We start from the raw sequence: 27,500 nt of genomic DNA, 5'->3' as shown, positions 1-27,500 counted from the left end.
AATAAAAAAAACAATAAGCAATCCTGTACAATATACAAAACAATATACAGAACAAAATAAGAGTACAATAGTGTGCAATATTGCGCAAACATTTACACTGTGCTAATAAATAGCGGTCGCAAAACAGTTTCAGTCTTGATCGATCACATTACGAGCGCTAAATATTTATACGTGCATCTTCTCCTACTGTTGTAGTAATCTTGATATATTCTGCACGTACTCTTTGAACAGAGTAGATCACGTTTTGCACATGTTGCAAATACACCAATAATGTATCAATATTTATTCCTAATGAGTCCAATTTGTCTTTCTCTTCCTCTTTCCAGATTATGACGGAACGAAAGAATGCCAAAGCCATGGCGGGAGGCTCTCTGCAGGACAGGATGCAGGCGGGACTCGACCTCCCTCTGCAAGGTAGCGTCTTAACTCCCCCCTCAGCAAGTAAAGTTGACTTTCGGTTACCTGGAGCGACATCATTAGTGCAGTTGTTTGGGTTATAAGTAGCGATTTGACCCATATTTGATATTTATGCATTATTAATATGTGACACATAAGTAAAGGAGGCTTCGTTGGGAGTTTGAGCAACCTACTACGATTATTAATTGTTTCCAAACAGTGTTTGTAACAAGGCAGTAAAACGGCTGATCAGACAAAACAGAAGTCATGGTCATGGACCCACTGGCTGCACAAGCTGGCTCTCCGATCAGCTAAAACAGACTCAATAACTCCACTGTGACGTTTTGGTGAATTTACTAAGGAATTTGTGAAACTGAAACAATACAAAAATGTATGTCATCGTAATGTCAGGTTCAAACACTGACGACGTCTATTAAACAAGACGGGAAGCAAAGAATCAAGCAGAGACAGAATTCAATTTGAACTCAATACTCTTGTAAAATCTCCAGCACGCTCCGGCGAAAGATTGTACTCCTTCTTTATTTGCCTTTCTCCGACCACATGACCACAGCTGCTTCCAAAGGGAAGTGGGTCGTAAACAGCGCTGCCTTTGGTTACAGAACAGTTCAAAAGAAAAGGTCGTAAACGAGTCGTAAAACAGTTAAAAAAAGATGTTCGTAAAACAGTTAAAAAAGGAGGTTCAAAAAGAGGTCGTCTGGAAATTGGGCAGATCCTGCCTTCTCTCCTATTTGTAGTCCCTGGGTCAAAACAACATCCTCCTGTGGATTACCATACGTGAAAGAAAACGTGAACACCTTCATCTAACCCTAACCCTAACCCTAACCCTAACCCTAACCCTAACCCTAACCCCTAAACCCTAACCCTAACCCTAACCCTAACCCTAACCCCTAACCCTAACCCTAACCCTAACCCTAACCCTAACCCCCTAACCCTAACCCTAACCCTAACCCCCTAACCCTAACCCTAACCCTAACCCTAACCCTAACCCTAACCCTAACCCAACCCTAACCCTAACCCTAACCCCTAACCCTAACCCTAACCCTAACCCTAACACAGTGGAGTTTTACGAGTCTTCTTCTTGGTAGGTTTCAAAGACAGCGTTTGCTTCTCACCGGGCACTCACAAAAAATACACAAAGTTTTTGTGATAACTTAAAACAATTATTCTAAAAGACTTGATTACATTCCGATAGCACGTACAAATACGCGCGAAAACACTCCTACAGACGTCACACACGGGACGGTTTAGTAAGTAAGAATTGTTTTAGTTATATTGTAAATCTTACAAACGTAACCTGGAGTGACGAATGAAGAATCCATACCAGTAGAAACGCTACGGACGGCTAGTAGACGGGAACGCCACTTCTACTTCGGCTGAAAGCTAAGTCCAAACAGAAGGGCAACTTGTCCACAAGATGGCGCTATACCACAAACAATAAGACACCTACTGAATTCAGTGTGATGTGTTTAGACCGGGTGTTGTTGATATGACAAAGTTGGTTTCGGCCTGACTGCAGAAAATGACCAGTTTTTGCTGGATAGAAATTGTTTAACAATGTTTTTGGTGATGTGTTTAGAGCGGGTGTTGTTGATATGACAAAGTTGGTTTCAGACATCACATTTAGTTCCCGTTAAAACATTCACATGTTGCACAATGAGATGTAAGCAAAGGTTCATGTGTACATTCCTGGTAACTTTGTTTGTAAAAATTTTTTTTATTTTTCTTAGTATTTATTTAATATACTAACAGCATTTCATGATTAATATCTATAAATTAAGATCCTTAATAAATGACAGTAAAATAAGCACACATTTGATTGGTAAATAATAGTGTAACCACCTGGAATTACGCAGTACGTGTGGTGTTGGAGTTGTCCCACTTTTTGTGTGGCTGCAAACGCATCACGTGTTGGTGCAAGTGAGAAAGAGTGAGCGGGTGTTGTTGACATGACAACGTTGATTTTGGTCTGATGGCAGAAAATGACCAGTTTTGCTGGATAGAGATAGTTTAACAATGTTTTTGGTGATGTGTTTAGAGCGGGTGTTGTTGATATGACAAAGTTGGTTTCAGACATCACATTTAGTTCCCGTTAAAACATTCACATGTTGCACAATGAGATGTAAGCAAAGGTTCATGTGTACATTCCTGGTAACTTTGTTTGTAAAAAATTTTTTTATTTTTCTTAGTATTTATTTAATATACTAACAGCATTTCATGATTAATATCTATAAATTAAGATCCTTAATAAATGACAGTAAAATAAGCACACATTTGATTGGTAAATAATAGTGTAACCACCTGGAATTACGCAGTACGTGTGGTGTTGGAGTTGTCCCACTTTTTGTGTGGCTGCAAACGCATCACGTGTTGGTGCAAGTGAGAAAGAGTGAGCGGGTGTTGTTGACATGACAACGTTGATTTTGGTCTGATGGCAGAAAATGACCAGTTTTGCTGGATAGAGATAGTTTAACAATGTTTTTGGTGATGTGTTTAGAGCGGGTGTTGTTGATATGACAAAGTTGGTTATGGTCTGACGGCAGAAAATGACCAGTTTTGCTGGATAGAAATTGTTCAACAATGTGTTGGTGATGTGTTTAGAGCGGGTGTTGTTGATATGACAATGTTGGTTTTGGCCTGACGGCAGAAAATGACCAGTTTTGCTGGATAGAAATTGTTTAATAATGTTTTGGTGATGTGTTTAGAGCGGGTGTTGTTGATATGACAAAGTTGGTTTCGGCCTGACGGCAGAAAATGACCAGTTTTGCTGGATAGAAATTGTTTAACAATGTTTTGGTGATGTGTTTAGAGCGGGTGTTGTTGATATGACAATGTTGGTTTTGGTCTGACGGCAGAAAATGACCAGTTTTGCTGGATAGAAATTGTTCAACAATGTGTTGGTGATGTGTTTAGAGCGGGTGTTGTTGATATGACAAAGTTGCTTTTGGCCTGACGGCAGAAAATGACCAGTTTTGCTGGATATAAATTGTTTAACAATGTTTTTGGTGATGTGTTTAAAGCGGGTGTTGTTGATATGACAAAGTTGCTTTTGGCCTGACGGCAGAAAATGACCAGTTTTGCTGGATAGAAATTGTTTAACAATGTTTTTGGTGATGTGTTTAGAGCGGGTGTTGTTGATATGACAAAGTTGGTTTTGGTCTGACGGCAGAAAATCACCAGTTTTGCTGGATAGAAATTGTTTAACAATGTTTTTGGTGATGTGTTTAGAGCGGGTGTTGTTGATATGACAAAGTTGGTTATGGTCTGACGGCAGAAAATGACCAGTTTTGCTGGATAGAAATTGTTCAACAATGTGTTGGTGATGTGTTTAGAGCGGGTGTTGTTGATATGACAATGTTGGTTTTGGCCTGACGGCAGAAAATGACCAGTTTTGCTGGATAGAAATTGTTTAACAATGTTTTTGGTGATGTGTTTAGAGCGGGTGTTGTTGATATGACAAAGTTGGTTTTGGTCTGACGGCAGAAAATGACCAGTTTTGCTGGATAGAAATTGTTCAACAATGTGTTGGTGATGTGTTTAGAGCGGGTGTTGTTGATATGACAATGTTGGTTTTGGCCTGACGGCAGAAAATGACCAGTTTTGCTGGATATAAATTGTTTAACAATGTTTTTGGTGATGTGATTAGAGCGGGTGTTGTTGATATGACAAAGTTGGTTTTAGTCTGACGGCAGAAAATGACCAGTTTTGCTGGATAGAAATTGTTTAACAATGTTTTTGGTGATGTGTTTAGAGCGGGTGTTGTTGATATGACAAAGTTGGTTTTGGTCTGATGGCAGAAAATCACCAGTTTTGCTGGATATAAATTGTTTAACAATGTTTTTGGTGATGTGTTTAGAGCGGGTGTTGTTGATATGACAAAGTTGGTTTTGGTCTGACGGCAGAAAATGACCAGTTTTGCTGGATAGAAATTGTTCAACAATGTGTTGGTGATGTGTTTAGAGCGGGTGTTGTTGATATGACAAAGTTGATTTTGGTGTGACGGCAGAAAATGACCAGTTATGCTAAATAGAAATTGTTTAACAATGTGTTGGTGATGTGTTTAGAGCGGGTGTTGTTGATATGACAAAGTTGGTTTTGGTCTGACGGCAGAAAATCACCAGTTTTGCTGGATAGAAATTGTTCAACAATGTGTTGGTGATGTGTTTAGAGCGGGTGTTGTTGATATGACAAAGTTGATTTTGGTGTGACGGCAGAAAATGACCAGTTATGCTAAATAGAAATTGTTTAACAATGTGTTGGTGATGTGTTTAGAGCGGGTGTTGTTGATATGACAAAGTTGCTTTTGGCCTGACGGCAGAAAATGACCAGTTTTTCTGGATAGAAATTGTTTATCAATGTTTTTGGTGATGTGTTTAGAGCGGGTGTTGTTGATATGACAAAGTTGGTTTTGGCCTGACGGCAGAAAATGACCAGTTTTGCTGGATAGAAATTGTTTAACAATGTTTTTGGTGATGTGTTTAGAGCGGGTGTTGTTGATATGACAAAGTTGGTTTCAGACATCACATTTAGTTCCCGTTAAAACATTCACATGTTGCACAATGAGATGTAAGCAAAGGTTCATGTGTACATTCCTGGTAACTTTGTTTGTAAAAAAATATATAATTTTTCTTAGTATTTATTTAATATACTAACAGCATTTCATGATTAATATCTATAAATTAAGATCCTTAATAAATGACAGTAAAATAAGCACACATTTGATTGGTAAATAATAGTGTAACCACCTGGAATTACGCAGTACGTGTGGTGTTGGAGTTGTCCCACTTTTTGTGTGGCTGCAAACGCATCACGTGTTGGTGCAAGTGAGAAAGAGTGAGCGGGTGTTGTTGACATGACAACGTTGATTTTGGTCTGATGGCAGAAAATGACCAGTTTTGCTGGATAGAGATAGTTTAACAATGTTTTTGGTGATGTGTTTAGAGCGGGTGTTGTTGATATGACAAAGTTGGTTATGGCCTGACGGCAGAAAATGACCAGTTTTGCTGGATAGAAATTGTTCAACAATGTGTTGGTGATGTGTTTAGAGCGGGTGTTGTTGATATGACAATGTTGGTTTTGGCCTGACGGCAGAAAATGACCAGTTTTGCTGGATAGAAATTGTTTAACAATGTTTTTGGTGATGTGTTTAGAGCGGGTGTTGTTGATATGACAAAGTTGGTTTTGGCCTGACGGCAGAAAATGACCAGTTTTGCTTGATAGAAATTGTTTAACAATGTTTTTGGTGATGTGTTTAGAGCGGGTGTTGTTGATATGACAAAGTTGGTTTTGGTCTGACGGCAGAAAATCACCAGTTTTGCTGGATATAAATTGTTTAACAATGTTTTTGGTGATGTGTTTAGAGCGGGTGTTGTTGATATGACAAAGTTGGTTTTGGCCTAACGGCAGAAAATGACCAGTTTTGCTGGATAGAAATTGTTTAACAATGTTTTTGGTGATGTGTTTAGAGCGGGTGTTGTTGATATGACAAAGTTGGTTTCAGACATCACATTTAGTTCCCGTTAAAACATTCACATGTTGCACAATGAGATGTAAGCAAAGGTTCATGTGTACATTCCTGGTAACTTTGTTTGTAAAAAAAAATATAATTTTTCTTAGTATTTATTTAATATACTAACAGCATTTCATGATTAATATCTATAAATTAAGATCCTTAATAAATGACAGTAAAATAAGCACACATTTGATTGGTAAATAATAGTGTAACCACCTGGAATTACGCAGTACGTGTGGTGTTGGAGTTGTCCCACTTTTTGTGTGGCTGCAAACGCATCACGTGTTGGTGCAAGTGAGAAAGAGTGAGCGGGTGTTGTTGACATGACAACGTTGATTTTGGTCTGATGGCAGAAAATTACCAGTTTTGCTGGATAGAGATAGTTTAACAATGTTTTTGGTGATGTGTTTAGAGCGGGTGTTGTTGATATGACAAAGTTGGTTATGGTCTGACGGCAGAAAATGACCAGTTTTGCTGGATAGAAATTGTTCAACAATGTGTTGGTGATGTGTTTAGAGCGGGTGTTGTTGATATGACAATGTTGGTTTTGGCCTGACGGCAGAAAATGACCAGTTTTGCTGGATAGAAATTGTTTAACAATGTTTTTGGTGATGTGTTTAGAGCGGGTGTTGTTGATATGACAAAGTTGGTTTTGGCCTGACGGCAGAAAATGACCAGTTTTGCTGGATAGAAATTGTTTAACAATGTTTTGGTGATGTGTTTAGAGCGGGTGTTGTTGATATGACAATGTTGGTTTTGGTCTGACGGCAGAAAATGACCAGTTATGCTAAATAGAAATTGTTTAACAATGTGTTGGTGATGTGTTTAGAGCGGGTGTTGTTGATATGACAAAGTTGGTTTTGGCCTGACGGCAGAAAATGACCAGTTTTGCTGGATAGAAATTGTTTAACAATGTTTTTGGTGATGTGTTTAGAGCGGGTGTTGTTGATATGACAAAGTTGGTTTTGGTCTGACGGCAGAAAATCACCAGTTTTGCTGGATATAAATTGTTTAACAATGTTTTTGGTGATGTGTTTAGAGCGGGTGTTGTTGATATGACAAAGTTGGTTTTGGCCTAACGGCAGAAAATGACCAGTTTTGCTGGATAGAAATTGTTTAACAATGTTTTTGGTGATGTGTTTAGAGCGGGTGTTGTTGATATGACAAAGTTGATTTTGGTGTGACGGCAGAAAATGACCATTTATGCTAAATAGAAATTGTTTAACAATGTGTTGGTGATGTGTTTAGAGCGGGTGTTGTTGATATGACAAAGTTGGTTATGGTCTGACGGCAGAAAATGACCAGTTTTGCTGGATAGAAATTGTTCAACAATGTGTTGGTGATGTGTTTAGAGCGGGTGTTGTTGATATGACAATGTTGGTTTTGGCCTGACGGCAGAAAATGACCAGTTTTGCTGGATAGAAATTGTTTAACAATGTTTTTGGTGATGTGTTTAGAGCGGGTGTTGTTGATATGACAATGTTGGTTTTGGTCTGACGGCAGAAAATGACCAGTTTTGCTGGATAGAAATTGTTCAACAATGTGTTGGTGATGTGTTTAGAGCGGGTGTTGTTGATATGACAATGTTGGTTTTGGCCTGACGGCAGAAAATGACCAGTTTTGCTGGATATAAATTGTTTAACAATGTTTTTGGTGATGTGTTTAGAGCGGGTGTTGTTGATATGACAAAGTTGGTTTTGGTCTGACGGCAGAAAATGACCAGTTTTGCTGGATAGAAATTGTTCAACAATGTGTTGGTGATGTGTTTAGAGCGGGTGTTGTTGATATGACAAAGTTGGTTTTGGTCTGACGGCAGAAAATGACCAGTTTTTGCTAGATAGAAATTGTTTAACAATGTTTTTGGTGATGTGTTTAGAGCGGGTGTTGTTGATATGACAAAGTTGGTTTTGGTCTGACGGCAGAAAATGACCAGTTTTGCTGGATAGAAATTGTTTAACAATGTTTTTGGTGATGTGTTTAGAGCGGGTGTTGTTGATATGACAAAGTTGGTTTTTGGTCTGACGGCAGAAAATGACCAGTTTTGCTGGATATAAATTGTTTAACAATGTTTTTGGTGATGTGTTTAGAGCGGGTGTTGTTGATATGACAATGTTGGTTTTGGCCTGACGGCAGAAAATGACCAGTTTTGCTGGATAGAAATTGTTTAACAATGTTTTTGGTGATGTGTTTAGAGCGGGTGTTGTTGATATGACAAAGTTGGTTTCAGACATCACATTTAGTTCCCGTTAAAACATTCACATGTTGCACAATGAGATGTAAGCAAAGGTTCATGTGTACATTCCTGGTAACTTTGTTTGTAAAAAAAATATAATTTTTCTTAGTATTTATTTAATATACTAACAGCATTTCATGATTAATATATATAAATTAAGATCCTTAATAAATGACAGTAAAATAAGCACACATTTGATTGGTAAATAATAGTGTAACCACCTGGAATTACGCAGTACGTGTGGTGTTGGAGTTGTCCCACTTTTTGTGTGGCTGCAAACGCATCACGTGTTGGTGCAAGTGAGAAAGAGTGAGCGGGTGTTGTTGACATGACAACGTTGATTTTGGTCTGATGGCAGAAAATTACCAGTTTTGCTGGATAGAGATAGTTTAACAATGTGTTGGTGATGTGTTTTGAGCGGGTGTTGTTGATATGACAAAGTTGGTTATGGTCTGACGGCAGAAAATGACCAGTTTTGCTGGATAGAAATTGTTCAACAATGTGTTGGTGATGTGTTTAGAGCGGGTGTTGTTGATATGACAATGTTGGTTTTGGCCTGACGGCAGAAAATGACCTGTTTTGCTGGATAGAAATTGTTTAACAATGTTTTTGGTGATGTGTTTAGAGCGGGTGTTGTTGATATGACAAAGTTGGTTTTGGTCTGACGGCAGAAAATGACCAGTTTTGCTGGATAGAAATTGTTCAACAATGTGTTGGTGATGTGTTTAGAGCGGGTGTTGTTGATATGACATAGTTGGTTTTGGTCTGACGGCAGAAAATGACCAGTTTTGCTGGATAGAAATTGTTTAACAATGTTTTTGGTGATGTGTTTAGAGCGGGTGTTGTTGATATGACAAAGTTGGTTTTGGTCTGACGGCAGAAAATCATCAGTTTTGCTGGATATAAATTGTTTAACAATGTTTTTGGTGATGTGTTTAGAGCGGGTGTTGTTGATATGACAAAGTTGGTTTTGGCCTGACGGCAGAAAATGACCAGTTTTTGCTGGATAGAAATTGTTTAACAATGTTTTTGGTGATGTGTTTAGAGCGGGTGTTGTTGATATGACAAAGTTGGTTTCAGACATCACATTTAGTTCCCGTTAAAACATTCACATGTTGCACAATGAGATGTAAGCAAAGGTTCATGTGTACATTCCTGGTAACTTTGTTTGTAAAAAAAAATATAATTTTTCTTAGTATTTATTTAATATACTAACAGCATTTCATGATTAATATCTATAAATTAAGATCCTTAATAAATGACAGTAAAATAAGCACACATTTGATTGGTAAATAATAGTGTAACCACCTGGAATTACGCAGTACGTGTGGTGTTGGAGTTGTCCCACTTTTTGTGTGGCTGCAAACGCATCACGTGTTGGTGCAAGTGAGAAAGAGTGAGCGGGTGTTGACATGACAACGTTGATTTTGGTCTGATGGCAGAAAATTACCAGTTTTGCTGGATAGAGATAGTTTAACAATGTTTTTGGTGATGTGTTTAGAGCGGGTGTTGTTGATATGACAAAGTTGGTTATGGTCTGACGGCAGAAAATGACCAGTTTTGCTGGATAGAAATTGTTCAACAATGTGTTGGTGATGTGTTTAGAGCGGGTGTTGTTGATATGACAAAGTTGATTTTGGTGTGACGGCAGAAAATGACCAGTTTTGCTGGATAGAAATTGTTTAACAATGTTTTGGTGATGTGTTTAGAGCGGGTGTTGTTGATATGACAATGTTGGTTTTGGTCTGACGGCAGAAAATGACCAGTTATGCTAAATAGAAATTGTTTAACAATGTGTTGCTGATGTGTTTAGAGCGGGTGTTGTTGATATGACAAAGTTGCTTTTGGCCTGACGGCAGAAAATGACCAGTTTTGCTGGATAGAAATTGTTTAACAATGTTTTTGGTGATGTGTTTAGAGCGGGTGTTGTTGATATGACAAAGTTGGTTTTGGTCTGACGGCAGAAAATCACCAGTTTTGCTGGATATAAATTGTTTAACAATGTTTTTGGTGATGTGTTTAGAGCGGGTGTTGTTGATATGACAAAGTTGGTTTCGGCCTGACGGCAGAAAATGACCAGTTTTTGCTGGATAGAAATTGTTTAACAATGTTTTTGGTGATGTGTTTAGAGCGGGTGTTGTTGATATGACAAAGTTGGTTTCAGACATCACATTTAGTTCCCGTTAAAACATTCACATGTTGCACAATGAGATGTAAGCAAAGGTTCATGTGTACATTCCTGGTAACTTTGTTTGTAAAAAAATATATAATTTTTCTTAGTATTTATTTAATATACTAACAGCATTTCATGATTAATATCTATAAATTAAGATCCTTAATAAATGACAGTAAAATAAGCACACATTTGATTGGTAAATAATAGTGTAACCACCTGGAATTACGCAGTACGTGTGGTGTTGGAGTTGTCCCACTTTTTGTGTGGCTGCAAACGCATCACGTGTTGGTGCAAGTGAGAAAGAGTGAGCGGGTGTTGTTGACATGACAACGTTGATTTTGATCTGATGGCAGAAAATTACCAGTTTTGCTGGATAGAGATAGTTTAACAATGTGTTGGTGATGTGTTTAGAGCGGGTGTTGTTGATATGACAATGTTGGTTTTGGCCTGACGGCAGAAAATTACCAGTTTTGCTGGATAGAAATTGTTTAACAATGTTTTGGTGATGTGTTTAGAGCGGGTGTTGTTGATATGACAAAGTTGGTTTTGGCCTGACGGCAGAAAATGACCAGTTTTGCTGGATATAAATTGTTTAACAATGTTTTTGGTGATGTGATTAGAGCGGGTGTTGTTGATATGACAAAGTTGGTTTTGGTCTGACGGCAGAAAATGATCAGTTTTGCTGGATAGAAATTGTTTAACAATGTTTTTGGTGATGTGTTTAGAGCGGGTGTTGTTGATATGACAAAGTTGGTTTTGGTCTGACGGCAGAAAATCACCAGTTTTGCTGGATATAAATTGTTTAACAATGTTTTTGGTGATGTGTTTAGAGCGGGTGTTGTTGATATGACAAAGTTGGTTTTTGGTCTGACGGCAGAAAATTACCAGTTTTGCTGGATAGAAATTGTTTAACAATGTTTTTGGTGATGTGTTTAGAGCGGGTGTTGTTGATATGACAAAGTTGGTTTCAGACATCACATTTAGTTCCCGTTAAAACATTCACATGTTGCACAATGAGATGTAAGCAAAGGTTCATGTGTACATTCCTGGTAACTTTGTTTGTAAAAAAATATATAATTTTTCTTAGTATTTATTTAATATACTAACAGCATTTCATGATTAATATCTATAAATTAAGATCCTTAATAAATGACAGTAAAATAAGCACACATTTGATTGGCAAATAATAGTGTAACCACCTGGAATTACGCAGTACGTGTGGTGTTGGAGTTGTCCCACTTTTTGTGTGGCTGCAAACGCATCACGTGTTGGTGCAAGTGAGAAAGAGTGAGCGGGTGTTGTTGACATGACAACGTTGATTTTGGTCTGATGGCAGAAAATTACCAGTTTTGCTGGATAGAGATAGTTTAACAATGTTTTTGGTGATGTGTTTAGAGCGGGTGTTGTTGATATGACAAAGTTGGTTATGGTCTGACGGCAGAAAATGACCAGTTTTGCTGGATAGAAATTGTTCAACAATGTGTTGGTGATGTGTTTAGAGCGGGTGTTGTTGATATGACAAAGTTGGTTTTGGCCTGATGGCAGAAAATGACCAGTTTTTGCTGGATAGAAATTGTTTAACAATGTTTTTGGTGATGTGTTTAGAGCGGGTGTTGTTGATATGACAAAGTTGGTTTTGGTCTGACGGCAGAAAATGACCAGTTTTGCTGGATAGAAATTGTTTAACAATGTTTTTGGTGATGTGTTTAGAGCGGGTGTTGTTGATATGACAAAGTTGGTTTTTGGTCTGACGGCAGAAAATGACCAGTTTTGCTGGATATAAATTGTTTAACAATGTTTTTGGTGATGTGATTAGAGCGGGTGTTGTTGATATGACAAAGTTGGTTTTGGCCTGACGGCAGAAAATGACCAGTTTTGCTGGATAGAAATTGTTCAACAATGTGTTGGTGATGTGTTTAGAGCGGGTGTTGTTGATATGACAAAGTTGATTTTGGTGTGACGGCAGAAAATGACCAGTTATGCTAAATAGAAATTGTTTAACAATGTGTTGGTGATGTGTTTAGAGCGGGTGTTGTTGATATGACAATGTTGGTTTTGGTCTGATGGCAGAAAATGACCAGTTTTGCTGGATAGAAATTGTTCAACAATGTGTTGGTGATGTGTTTAGAGCGGGTGTTGTTGATATGACAAAGTTGGTTTTGGTGTGACAGCAGAAAATGACCAGTTTTGCTGGATAGAAATTGTTTAACAATGTTTTTGGTGATGTGTTTAGAGCGGGTGTTGTTGATATGACAAAGTTGGTTTTTGGTCTGACGGCAGAAAATGACCAGTTTTGCTGGATAGAAATTGTTCAACAATGTGTTGGTGATGTGTTTAGAGCGGGTGTTGTTGATATGACAATGTTGGTTTTGGCCTGACGGCAGAAAATGACCAGTTTTTGCTAGATAGAAATTGTTTAACAATGTTTTTGGTGATGTGTTTAGAGCGGGTGTTGTTGATATGACAAAGTTGGTTTTGGTCTGATGGCAGAAAATCACCAGTTTTGCTGGATATAAATTGTTTAACAATGTTTTTGGTGATGTGTTTAGAGCGGGTGTTGTTGATATGACAAAGTTGGTTTTTGGTCTGACGGCAGAAAATGACCAGTTTTGCTGGATAGAAATTGTTTAACAAAACAAATATTGTTTTTGGTTGTTTTTTTTAAATTATTTGCGTTATGGAGAAGACAAATCCATGAGTTAGCCACACCAGTTGGGAGTTGGTTGCTACGGCCATCACCCGGCCACTACAACACAGCCACGACATGGAAATATTTCGTCACATCCTGGGTCGTTTCTCCGAGTCGGAACTGGGCTTTGATACATTGATACGTCACGGCTACGACTATTAGCCGTGTTGTTAGCATTGAAAACATATCAGCACCACCCATTTAAACCAGTGTTGTCCCGATACCAATATTTTGGTACCAACACCAAAATGTATTTTGATACATTTCTAAATAAAGGGGGACACAAAAAATGGCATTATTTTAACAAAAACATATGTTTATTATTGTAATTTAGTCCTTGAATAAAATAGTGAACATATTGTACTTGGTATCATCACAGTGGATGTCAGGTGTAGATCCACCCATGGCGTTTGTTTACATTGTGACGCCGGTGAGCTATTGTATCCTCCTACGGTGTGTAGCGAAGCATGTTTAGCTATTCCTCGTCCTCCAGTGATAATGCTACTTGTAAGAAACATACTTTATTTGTCGCCATGGAGACCAAGATTTAGAAGTAGCTAAAACACTGTGAATGGATGTTAGCTGCTAGCTAGCTAGCCATGTCTTAAAGCACCTCTTCCTGAGGGTGTTTCAGTGTTTGTCGCCGATCTAGTGACACATGCAGATAATATAATTATAATGGGGGATCACTTCTTTATCTTTACTTTTTACACCAAAATGTGTCCATTCTCCTTTTTCTGTTGTTGTTGTTTTGGCAGAATTCCCCACGCCAAAGACGGAGTTGGTTCAGAAGTTCCAGGTGCTGTACCTGGGCATGATGCCGGTGGCCAGACCTTTAGGTAAGCGCCACAAAGAGAGACCACCACCTGGACGAGGTAACCACACGTCTCACCTGGCAGGCATGGACATCCTGAACGGAGCCATCGACAGTTTAGTCAGTTCTTCCATGAGAGACGACTGGACCCCCGTGGCCCTCAACGTGGCCGACGCCACCGTCACCATCAGCAAGGACCAGGTCAGTCACGTCTAATTGCTCATGTGTGTGAGAAAACTCAAACACTGCAGGCCACACCTGCAGCACACCTAAATAAATAACAACAAATATTGTTTTTGATGAGCTGTGGACTAGTATTGCATGTCTGTGTGGGGGTCCTGCTTTGTACCCCTTTCAGATATCATTTAGTTCCCATGAAAACATTCACATGTTGCACAATGAGATGTAAGCATGGGATCATGCTGTAACTTTCTGTTTGTAAAATATATATTTTTTATTAGTATTTCTTTAATATAATAACATCATTTGAACACTTGAAGGTAACAGCGGCCTCTCTCTCTTTTAAAACTTTTGTTGCTCCGCCGCTCCCAGTCTGTGGAACGCTCTCCCTGACCACCTGAGGGCACCACAGACTGTGGATGCTTTTAAAAAAGGTTTAAAAACCCTTTTTTTTAAATAAGCTTTTTTTTAGATATATGCATACTTGTTCTAGCTATTAGGCTGTTTTAGTTTTTATTTGTATTTATTTTTAATTATCTTTTTTATTTTTACTCAATGTAAAGTGCTTTTTACAAATAAAATCTATTATTATTATTATTATTATGGGATCATGCTGTAACTTTCTGTTTGTAAAATATATATTTTTATTAGTATTTCTTTAATATAATAACAACACTTGAAGGTAACATCACCCTCTCTCTCTCTTTTAAAACTTTTGTTGTAGTTTCTGGTCTGTACTTCCAGCAAATTGCTTTCAGACATCACATTTAGTTCTCGTAAAAACATTCACATGTTGCACAATGAGATGTAAGCAAAGGTTCATGTGTACATTCCTGGTAACTTTGTTTGTAAAAAAAAATATAATTTTTATTAGTATTTATTTAATATACTAACAGCATTTCATGATTAATATCTATAAATTAAGATCCTTAATAAATGACAGTAAAATAAGCACACATTTGATTGGTAAATAATAGTGTAACCACCTGGAATTACGCAGTACGTGTGGTGTTGGAGTTGTCCCACTTTTTGTGTGGCTGCAAACGCATCACTGGCTAAGTGCGCACGTGTTGGTGCAAGTGAGAAAAAGCGAGCGGGTGTTGTTGATATGACAAAGTTGGTTTTGGTCTGACGGCAGAAAATGACCAGTTTTGCTGGATAGAAATTGTTTATCAATGTTTTTGGTGATATGTTTATAGCGGGTGTTGTTGATATGACAAAGTTGGTTTTCGTGTGACGGCAGAAAATGACCAGTTTTGCTGGATAGAAATTGTTTATCAATGTTTTTGGTGATGTGTTTAGAGCGGGTGTTGTTGATATGACAAAGTTGGTTTTGGTCTGACGGCAGAAAATGACCAGTTTTGCTAGATAGAAATTGTTTAACAATGTTTTTGGTGATGTGTTTAGAGCGGGTGTTGTTGATATGACAAAGTTGGTTTTCGTGTGACGGCAGAAAATGACCAGTTTTGCTGGATAGAAATTGTTTAAAAATGTGTTGGTGATGTGTTTAGAGCGGGTGTTGTTGATATGACAAAGTTGGTTTTGGTGTGACAGCGGAAAATTACCAGTTTTGCCGGATGGAAATTGTTTAACAATGTTTTTGGTGATGTGTTTAGAGCGGGTGTTGTTGATATGACAAAGTTGGTTTTGGTCTGACGGCAGAAAATTACCAGTTTTGCTAGATAGAAATTGTTTATCAATGTTTTTGGTGATGTGTTTAGAGCGGGTGTTGTTGATATGACAAAGTTGGTTTTGTTCTGACGGCAGAAAATGACCAGTTTTGCTAGATAGAAATTGTTTAAAAATGTGTTGGTGATGTGTTTAGAGCGGGTGTTGTTGATATGACAAAGTTGGTTTTGGTGTGACAGCAGAAAATGACCAGTTTTGCTAGATAGAAATTGTTTAAAAATGTGTTGGTGATGTGTTAGAGCGGGTGTTGTTGATATGACAAAGTTGGTTTTGGTCTGACGGCAGAAAATGACCAGTTTTGCTGGATAGAAATTGTTTAACAATATTTTTGGTGATGTGTTTAGAGCGGGTGTTGTTGATATGACAAAGTTGGTTATGGTCTGACGGCAGAAAATGACCAGTTTTGCTGGATAGAAATTGTTTAACAATGTTTTTGGTGATGTGTTTAGAGCGGGTGTTGTTGATATGACAAAGTTGGTTTTGGTGTGACGGCAGAAAATGACCAGTTTTGCTGGATAGAAATTGTTTAACAATGTTTTTGGTGATGTGTTTAGAGCGGGTGTTGTTGATATGACAAAGTTGGTTATGGTCTGACGGCAGAAAATGACCAGTTTTGCTGGATAGAAATTGTTTAACAATGTTTTTGGTGATGTGTTTAGAGCGGGTGTTGTTGATATGACAAAGTTGGTTTTGGTCTGACGGCAGAAAATGACCAGTTTTGCTGGATAGAAATTGTTTAACAATGTTTTTGGTGATGTGTTTAGAGCGGGTGTTGTTGATATGACAAAGTTGGTTTTGGTGTGACAGCAGAAAATGACCAGTTTTGCTAAATAGAAATTGTTTAACAATGTGTTAGTGATGTGTTTAGAGCGGGTGTTGTTGATATGACAAAGTTGGTTTTGGTATGACAGCGGAAAATTACCAGTTTTGCCGGATGGAAATTGTTTAACAATGTTTTTGGTGATGTGTTTAGAGCGGGTGTTGTTGATATGACAACGTTGGTTTTGGTCTGACGGCAGAAAATGACCAGTTTTGCTGGATAGAAATTGTTTAACAATGTTTTTGGGGATGTGTTTAGAGCGGGTGTTGTTGATATGACAACGTTGGTTTTGGTCTGACGGCAGAAAATCACCAGTTTTGCTGGATAGAAATTGTTTAACAATGTTTTTGGTGATGTGTTTAGAGCGGGTGTTGTTGATATGACAAAGTTGATTTCGTTGTGACGGCAGAAAATGACCAGTTTTGCTAGATAGAAATTGTTTAACAATGTTTTTGGTGATGTGTTTAGAGCGGGTGTTGTTGATATGACAAAGTTGGTTATGGTCTGACGGCAGAAAATGACCAGTTTTGCTGGATAGAAATTGTTTAACAATGTTTATGGTCGACAATAAAGACTTTTGCTCTATAAAGTGATGGATGTCCTCCTTCAAGCGTCAGGACAGACGTTACAATAATTGAACAGTGATGATGAAAACTCTTTTTGTTATGCGCTTATTTTTTAATGACATTTTGAGCGTGTCGTAGATTTGCCGCGTTAGAGGGAACGCGGGTCACGTGTCTTTTTTTTTGTCCCGCCTCATGGCGTGCGATTCATCTCCAGAGGCAAATACATTCATGAAAGTGTGGCGGATTACGTATTGAAGCTTTAAAGCTCGCCCGCTCCAGTGATCCGGTGTATTGGCGCTCTTGATTTATGCGTACTATACTGTACTGTACTATGCTGTACTATACTGTACTCACACGCAGGACGAAGAGGAAGTGCTGGTGGAGTGTCGCGTGCGCTTCCTGTCCTTCATGGGCGTGGGACACGACGTGCGCACCTTTGCCTTCGTCATGGACGCCGGCGGCCATCGCTTCGACTGCCACGTGTTCTGGTGCGAGCCCAACGCCGGGAGCGTGTCGGAGGCTGTGCAGGCCGCTTGTATGGTGAGTTGTTGGCCTCTTAAAGGGGAAGTGCACTCTTTATTTACAAAGTTGTCCATCGCTCACAATCTTGGTCAACAGCCATACAGGTCACAGTGAGGGTGGCTGTATAAACAACTTTAACACTGTTACAAATATGCGCCACACTGTGAACCCACACCAAACAAGAATGACAAACACATTTCGGGGAGAACATCTGCACCGTAACACAACATAAACACAACAGAACAAATACCCAGAATCCTTGCAGCACTAACTTCTTCCGGGACGCTACAATATACACCCCCCCGCTACCACCAAACCCCGCCCCATCTCCTGAATTAGGAGGTCTCGAGGTTGGCATGCATGGTCAAGTATGACGTGGCTAACAATATAACTTTATACGTGACACATGCTAACTGTTAGCATGCTAACTTTTTTTTTTTTTTTTTTTTTTTTTTTTTTTACCACTGTACACCTCGGTCATATAACTTTGTACATTACATATGCTACCTGTTAGCATGCTGACTTTTTTGTATTTTTTATTTGCCAATTTTGCCTTTGTACACTTCACAGTCATATAGCTTTATACGTGACACATGCTAACTGTTAGCATGCTAACTTTTTTTTTTTTTTTTTACCACTGTACACCTCTGTCATATAACTTTGTACATTACATATGCTACCTGTTAGCATGCTGACTTTTTTTTATTTTTTATTTGCCAATTTTGCCGCCGTACACCTCAGTCATATAACTTTGTATGTGACACATGCTAACTGTTAGCATGCTAACTTTTTTTTTTTTTTTTTGGCCAATTTTGCCTTTGTACACTTCACAGTCATATAACTTTATACGTGACACATGCTAACTTTTTTTTTTTTTTTTTTTTTTTTTTTACCACTGTACACCTCTGTCATATAACTTTGTACATTACATATGCTACCTGTTAGCATGCTAACTTTTTTGTATTTTTTATTTGCCAATTTTGCCTTTGTACACTTCACAGTCATATAACTTTATACGTGACACATGCTAACTGTTAGCATGCTAACTTTTTATTTATTTATTTTTTTGCCGCCGTACACCTCGGTCATATAACTTTGTATGTGACACATGCTAACTGTCAGCATGCTAAGTTTTTTTTTTTTTTTTTTTGCCAATTTTGCCTTTGTACACTTCACAGTCATATAACTTTATACGTGACACATGCTAACTGTTAGCATGCTAACTTTTTTTTTTTTTTTTTTTTTTTTTTTTTACCACTGTACACCTCAGTCATATAACTTTGTATGTGACACATGCTAACTGTTAGCATGCTAACTTTTTATTTATTTATTTTTTTGCCGCCGTACACCTCGGTCATATAACTTTGTATGTGACACATGCTAACTGTCAGCATGCTAAGTTTTTTTTTTGTTTTTTTTGCCAATTTTGCCTTTGTACACTTCACAGTCATATAACTTTATACGTGACACATGCTAACTGTTAGCATGCTAACTTTTTTTTTTTTTTTTTTTTTTTTTTTTTTACCACTGTACACCTCAGTCATATAACTTTGTATGTGACACATGCTAACTGTTAGCATGCTAAGTTTTTTTTGTTTGTTTTTTGCCAATTTTGCCTTTGTACACTTCACAGTCATATAACTTTATACGTGACACATGCTAACTGTTAGCATGCTAACTTTTTTTTTCTTTTTTTTTCTTTTTTTTTACCACTGTACACCTCGGTCATATAACTTTGTACATTACATATGCTACTTGTTAGCATGCTAACTTTTTTGTATTTTTTATTTGCCAATTTTGCCTTTGTACACTTCACAGTCAGTTAACTTTATACGTGACACATGCTAACTGTTAGCATGCTAATTTTATTTTATTTTATTTTATTTTTTTTGCCACTGTACACCTCGGTCATATAACTTTGTACATTACATATGCTACCTGTTAGCATGCTGACTTTTTTTTATTTTTTATTTGCCAATTTTGCCTTTGTACACTTCACAGTCATATAGCTTTATACGTGACACATGCTAACTGTTAGCATGCTAACTTTTTATTTATTTATTTTTTTGCCGCCGTACACCTCAGTCATATAACTTTGTATGTGACACATGCTAACTGTTAGCATGCTACGTTTTTTTTTTGTTTTTTTTGCCAATTTTGCCTTTGTACACTTGACAGTCATATAACTTTATACGTGACATATGCTAACTGTTAGTATGCTAACTTTTTTTTTTTTTTTTTTTTTTTGCCACTGTACACCTCTGTCATATAACCTTTGTACATTACATATGCTACCTGTTAGCATGCTAACTTTTTTGTATTTTTTATTTGCCAATTTTGCCTTTGTACACTTCACAGTCATATAACTTTATACGTGACACATGCTAACTGTTAGCATGCTAACTTTTCTTTGTTTCTTTTTTGTTTTTTTGTTTTACCACTGTACACCTCTGTCATATAACTTTGTATGTGACACATGCTAACTGTTAGCATGCTACGTTTTTTTTTTGTTTTTTTTGCCAATTTTGCCTTTGTACACTTGACAGTCATATAACTTTATACGTGACATATGCTAACTGTTAGTATGCTAACTTTTTTTTTTTTTTTTTTTTTTTGCCACTGTACACCTCTGTCATATAACCTTTGTACATTACATATGCTACCTGTTAGCATGCTAACTTTTTTGTATTTTTTATTTGCCAATTTTGCCTTTGTACACTTCACAGTCATATAACTTTATACGTGACACATGCTAACTGTTAGCATGCTAACTTTTTATTTATTTATTTTTTTGCCGCCGTACACCTCAGTCATATAACTTTGTATGTGACACATGCTAACTGTTAGCATGCTAAGTTTTTTTTGTTTTTTTTTTGCCAATTTTGCCTTTGTACACTTCACAGTCATATAACTTTAAACGTGACACATGCTAACTGTTAGCATGCTAACTTTATTTTTATTTTTTTTGCCGCCGTACGCCTCAGTCATAACTTTGTACATTACATATGCTACCTGTTAGCATGCTGACTTTTTTAAATTTTTTATTTGCCAATTTTGCCTTTGTACACTTCACAGTCATATAACTTTATACGTGACACATGCTAACTGTTAGCATGCTAACTTTTTTTTTCTTTTTTTTTCTTTTTTTTACCACTGTACACCTCGGTCATATAACTTTGTACATTACATATGCTACTTGTTAGCATGCTAACTTTTTTGTATTTTTTATTTGCCAATTTTGCCTTTGTACACTTCACAGTCATTTAACTTTATACATGACACATGCTAACTGTTAGCATGCTAATTTTATTTTATTTTATTTATTTATTTTTTGCCACTGTACACCTCGGTCATATAACTTTGTACATTACATATGCTACCTGCTAGCATGCTGACTTTTTTTTATTTTTTATTTGCCAATTTTGCCTTTGTACACTTCACAGTCATATAACTTTATACGTGACACATGCTAACTGTTAGCATGCTAACTTTTTTTTTTTTTTTTTTTTTACCACTGTACACCTCAGTCATATAACTTTGTATGTGACACATGCTAACTGTTAGCATGCTAAGTTTTTTTTGTTTGTTTTTTGCCAATTTTGCCTTTGTACACTTCACAGTCATATAACTTTATACGTGACACATGCTAACTGTTAGCATGCTAACTTTTTTTTCTTTTTTTTTGCCGCCGTACGCCTCAGTCATAACTTTGTACATTACATATGCTACCTGTTAGCATGCTGACTTTTTTTAATTTTTTATTTGCCAATTTTGCCTTTGTACACTTCACAGTCATATAACTTTATACGTGACACATGCTAACTGTTAGCATGCTAACTTTTTATTTATTTATTTTTTTGCCGCCGTACACCTCGGTCATATAACTTTGTATGTGACACATGCTAACTGTTAGCATGCTAAGTTTTTTTTGTTTGTTTTTTGCCAATTTTGCCTTTGTACACTTCACAGTCATATAACTTTATACGTGACACATGCTAACTGTTAGCATGCTAACTTTTTTTCTCTTTTTTTTTCTTTTTTTTACCACTGTACACCTCGGTCATATAACTTTGTACATTACATATGCTACTTGTTAGCATGCTAACTTTTTTGTATTTTTTTATTTGCCAATTTTGCCTTTGTACACTTCACAGTCATTTAACTTTATACGTGACACATGCTAACTGTTAGCATGCTAATTTTATTTTATTTTATTTTTTATTTTTTTGCCACTGTACACCTCGGTCATATAACTTTGTACATTACATATGCTACCTGCTGGCATGCTGACTTTTTTTTATTTTTTATTTGCCAATTTTGCCTTTGTACACTTCACAGTCATACAACTTTATACGTGACACATGCTAACTGTTAGCATGCTAACTTTTTATTTATTTATTTTTTTGCCGCCGTACACCTCGGTCATATAACTTTGTATGTGACACATGCTAACTGTTAGCATGCTAACTTTTTTTTTTTGTTTTTTTTTGCCAATTTTGCCTTTGTACACTTCACAGTCATATAACTTTATATGTGACACATGCTAACTGTTAGCATGCTAACTTTTTTTTTTTTTTTTTAACCACTGTACACCTCGGTCATGTAACTTTGTACATTACATATGCTACCTGTTAGCATGCTGACTTTTTTGTATTTTTCATTTGCCAATTTTGCCTTTGTACACTTCACAGTCATATAACTTTATACGTGACACATGCTAACTGTTAGCATGCTAACTTTTTATTTATTTATTTTTTTGCCGCCGTACACCTCAGTCATATAACTTTGTATGTGACACATGCTAACTTTTTTTTGTTGTTGTTGCCAATTTTGCCTTTGTACACTTCAAAGTCATATAACTTTATACGTGACACGTGCTAACTGTTAGCATGCTAACTTCTTTTTTTTTGCCACTGTACACCTCAGTCATATAACTTTGTATATTACATATGCTACCTGTTAGCATGCTAACTTTTTTTTTTTTTTGCCACTGTACACCTCGGTCATATAACTTTGTACATTACATATGCTACCTGCTGGCATGCTGACTTTTTTTTATTTTTTATTTGCCAATTTTGCCTTTGTACACTTCACAGTCATATAACTTTATACGTGACACATGCTAACTGTTAGCATGCTAACTTTTTTTTTCTTTTTTTTTCTTTTTTTTTACCACTGTACACCTCGGTCATATAACTTTGTACATTACATATGCTACTTGTTAGCATGCTAACTTTTTTGTATTTTTTATTTGCCAATTTTGCCTTTGTACACTTCACAGTCAGTTAACTTTATACGTGACACATGCTAACTGTTAGCATGCTAATTTTATTTTATTTTATTTTATTTTTTTTGCCACTGTACACCTCGGTCATATAACTTTGTACATTACATATGCTACCTGTTAGCATGCTGACTTTTTTTTATTTTTTATTTGCCAATTTTGCCTTTGTACACTTCACAGTCATATAGCTTTATACGTGACACATGCTAACTGTTAGCATGCTAACTTTTTATTTATTTATTTTTTTGCCGCCGTACACCTCAGTCATATAACTTTGTATGTGACACATGCTAACTGTTAGCATGCTACGTTTTTTTTTTGTTTTTTTTGCCAATTTTGCCTTTGTACACTTGACAGTCATATAACTTTATACGTGACATATGCTAACTGTTAGTATGCTAACTTTTTTTTTTTTTTTTTTTTTTTGCCACTGTACACCTCTGTCATATAACCTTTGTACATTACATATGCTACCTGTTAGCATGCTAACTTTTTTGTATTTTTTATTTGCCAATTTTGCCTTTGTACACTTCACAGTCATATAACTTTATACGTGACACATGCTAACTGTTAGCATGCTAACTTTTCTTTGTTTCTTTTTTGTTTTTTTGTTTTACCACTGTACACCTCTGTCATATAACTTTGTATGTGACACATGCTAACTGTTAGCATGCTACGTTTTTTTTTTGTTTTTTTTGCCAATTTTGCCTTTGTACACTTGACAGTCATATAACTTTATACGTGACATATGCTAACTGTTAGTATGCTAACTTTTTTTTTTTTTTTTTTTTTTTGCCACTGTACACCTCTGTCATATAACCTTTGTACATTACATATGCTACCTGTTAGCATGCTAACTTTTTTGTATTTTTTATTTGCCAATTTTGCCTTTGTACACTTCACAGTCATATAACTTTATACGTGACACATGCTAACTGTTAGCATGCTAACTTTTTATTTATTTATTTTTTTGCCGCCGTACACCTCAGTCATATAACTTTGTATGTGACACATGCTAACTGTTAGCATGCTAAGTTTTTTTTGTTTTTTTTTTGCCAATTTTGCCTTTGTACACTTCACAGTCATATAACTTTAAACGTGACACATGCTAACTGTTAGCATGCTAACTTTATTTTTATTTTTTTTGCCGCCGTACGCCTCAGTCATAACTTTGTACATTACATATGCTACCTGTTAGCATGCTGACTTTTTTAAATTTTTTATTTGCCAATTTTGCCTTTGTACACTTCACAGTCATATAACTTTATACGTGACACATGCTAACTGTTAGCATGCTAACTTTTTTTTTCTTTTTTTTTCTTTTTTTTACCACTGTACACCTCGGTCATATAACTTTGTACATTACATATGCTACTTGTTAGCATGCTAACTTTTTTGTATTTTTTATTTGCCAATTTTGCCTTTGTACACTTCACAGTCATTTAACTTTATACATGACACATGCTAACTGTTAGCATGCTAATTTTATTTTATTTTATTTATTTATTTTTTGCCACTGTACACCTCGGTCATATAACTTTGTACATTACATATGCTACCTGCTAGCATGCTGACTTTTTTTTATTTTTTATTTGCCAATTTTGCCTTTGTACACTTCACAGTCATATAACTTTATACGTGACACATGCTAACTGTTAGCATGCTAACTTTTTTTTTTTTTTTTTTTTTACCACTGTACACCTCAGTCATATAACTTTGTATGTGACACATGCTAACTGTTAGCATGCTAAGTTTTTTTTGTTTGTTTTTTGCCAATTTTGCCTTTGTACACTTCACAGTCATATAACTTTATACGTGACACATGCTAACTGTTAGCATGCTAACTTTTTTTTCTTTTTTTTTGCCGCCGTACGCCTCAGTCATAACTTTGTACATTACATATGCTACCTGTTAGCATGCTGACTTTTTTTAATTTTTTATTTGCCAATTTTGCCTTTGTACACTTCACAGTCATATAACTTTATACGTGACACATGCTAACTGTTAGCATGCTAACTTTTTATTTATTTATTTTTTTGCCGCCGTACACCTCGGTCATATAACTTTGTATGTGACACATGCTAACTGTTAGCATGCTAAGTTTTTTTTGTTTGTTTTTTGCCAATTTTGCCTTTGTACACTTCACAGTCATATAACTTTATACGTGACACATGCTAACTGTTAGCATGCTAACTTTTTTTCTCTTTTTTTTTCTTTTTTTTACCACTGTACACCTCGGTCATATAACTTTGTACATTACATATGCTACTTGTTAGCATGCTAACTTTTTTGTATTTTTTTATTTGCCAATTTTGCCTTTGTACACTTCACAGTCATTTAACTTTATACGTGACACATGCTAACTGTTAGCATGCTAATTTTATTTTATTTTATTTTTTATTTTTTTGCCACTGTACACCTCGGTCATATAACTTTGTACATTACATATGCTACCTGCTGGCATGCTGACTTTTTTTTATTTTTTATTTGCCAATTTTGCCTTTGTACACTTCACAGTCATACAACTTTATACGTGACACATGCTAACTGTTAGCATGCTAACTTTTTATTTATTTATTTTTTTGCCGCCGTACACCTCGGTCATATAACTTTGTATGTGACACATGCTAACTGTTAGCATGCTAACTTTTTTTTTTTGTTTTTTTTTGCCAATTTTGCCTTTGTACACTTCACAGTCATATAACTTTATATGTGACACATGCTAACTGTTAGCATGCTAACTTTTTTTTTTTTTTTTTAACCACTGTACACCTCGGTCATGTAACTTTGTACATTACATATGCTACCTGTTAGCATGCTGACTTTTTTGTATTTTTCATTTGCCAATTTTGCCTTTGTACACTTCACAGTCATATAACTTTATACGTGACACATGCTAACTGTTAGCATGCTAACTTTTTATTTATTTATTTTTTTGCCGCCGTACACCTCAGTCATATAACTTTGTATGTGACACATGCTAACTTTTTTTTGTTGTTGTTGCCAATTTTGCCTTTGTACACTTCAAAGTCATATAACTTTATACGTGACACGTGCTAACTGTTAGCATGCTAACTTCTTTTTTTTTGCCACTGTACACCTCAGTCATATAACTTTGTATATTACATATGCTACCTGTTAGCATGCTAACTTTTTTTTTTTTGTGCCACTGTACCTCTCAGTCATATAACTTTGTATATTACATATGCTACCTGTTAGCATGCTAACTCTTTTTTGTTGTTGCCAATTTTGCCTTTGTACACTTCAGAGTCATGTAACTTTGTATGTGACACATGCTAACTGTTAGCATGCTAACTTTTTTTTTTTTTTTTTGCCAATTTTGCCTTTGTACACTTCAAAGTCATATAACTTTATACGTGACACGTGCTAACAGTTAGCATGCTAACTTTTTTTTTTTGCCACTGTACATCTCAGTCATATAACTTTGTACATTACATATGCTACCTGTTAGCATGCTAACTCTTTTTTGTTGTTGCCAATTTTGCCTTTGTACACTTCAGAGTCATGTAAATTTGTACGTGACACATGCTAACTGTTAGCATGCTAACTTTTTTTGGGGGGTCGCTGTACACCTCAGTCATATAACTTTGTATATTACATATGCTACCTGTTAGCATGCTAACTTTTCTTTTTCTTTTTTTGCCAATTTTGCCATTATACACTTCAGAGTCAGATAACTTTGTATGTGACACATGCTAACTGTTAGCATGCTAACATTTTTTTTTGCCACTGTACATCTCAGTCATATAACTTTGTATATTACATATGCTACCTGTTAGCATGCTAACTCTTTTTATATTTTGCCATTGTACACTTCAGAGTCATATAACTTTGTATGTGACACATGCTAACTGTTAGCATGCTAACTTTTTTTTGTTGTTGCCAATTTTGCCTTTGTACACTTCAGAGTCAGATAACTTTGTATGTGACACATGCTAACTGTTTGCATGCTAACATTTTTTTTTGCCACTGTACATCTCAGTCATATAACTTTGTACATTACATACAATACTGCAAAATGGCAACCATTAGCAGACATATTAGCTAGCGTTTTGTTTCACCTTGTTATGCAAAACCAACTTTTCTTACCTTCTGGTACCTGCTGATGTGTATTTGAGATCTGCATAAGTCCTGAAAATTAGCGCACGTCCGCCACTGTAGTCCGTGCCCACGCCGTAGTCGATAAGCTTCTTCTTTTTCTTTATCTTCTTGTTATGGGACATTCATCCTAAACTGTTTCCATTTCTAGTATGAAGTGGCGTAAAGTTCTACCTTATATCTCGCTATGAAAGCGCTGAGAGCTACCGGTGTAGTGAGTTTACGTTGTTCACCCAGGGGACTTTAGTTGTTGGAGAGTTTCGGTCGGACGTTTTTTCACGGGGCACATTTCCATCTTCTTCCGCTTATCCGAGGTCGGGTCGCGGGAGCAGCCTAAGCAAGGAATCCCAGACTTCCCTCTCCCCAGCCACTTGGTCCAGCTCCTCCCAGGGGATCTCGAGGCATTCCCAGGGCAGCCGGGAGACAAAGTCTTCCCAACGTGTCCTGGGTCTTCCCCGTGGTTTCCTACCGGTCGGACGTGC

General features: G+C 36.5%; 1 protein-coding gene across 6 annotated transcripts in view; it reads left to right on the top strand.

Moving 5' to 3' along the window:
* The window catches only part of apbb2b (amyloid beta (A4) precursor protein-binding, family B, member 2b), a 301,890-nt gene that overhangs the window by 270,392 nt on the left and 3,998 nt on the right, over nt 1-27,500 (top strand). For all 6 annotated transcript variants that reach the window (XM_061984438.2, XM_061984436.2, XM_061984439.2 and 3 more), the window contains 4 exons: nt 327-414; nt 13,783-13,863; nt 13,924-14,039; nt 17,454-17,633. In XM_061984438.2, coding sequence (XP_061840422.1) covers nt 327-414; nt 13,783-13,863; nt 13,924-14,039; nt 17,454-17,633 — 465 coding nt within the window. The remainder of the gene's footprint in view (nt 1-326; nt 415-13,782; nt 13,864-13,923; nt 14,040-17,453; nt 17,634-27,500) is intronic.

This window comes from Nerophis lumbriciformis, linkage group LG25 (assembly GCF_033978685.3).
Source record: "Nerophis lumbriciformis linkage group LG25, RoL_Nlum_v2.1, whole genome shotgun sequence".
Classification (NCBI taxonomy): domain Eukaryota; kingdom Metazoa; phylum Chordata; class Actinopteri; order Syngnathiformes; family Syngnathidae; genus Nerophis; species Nerophis lumbriciformis.
This window is presented reverse-complemented; position numbering and strand designations above follow the sequence as displayed.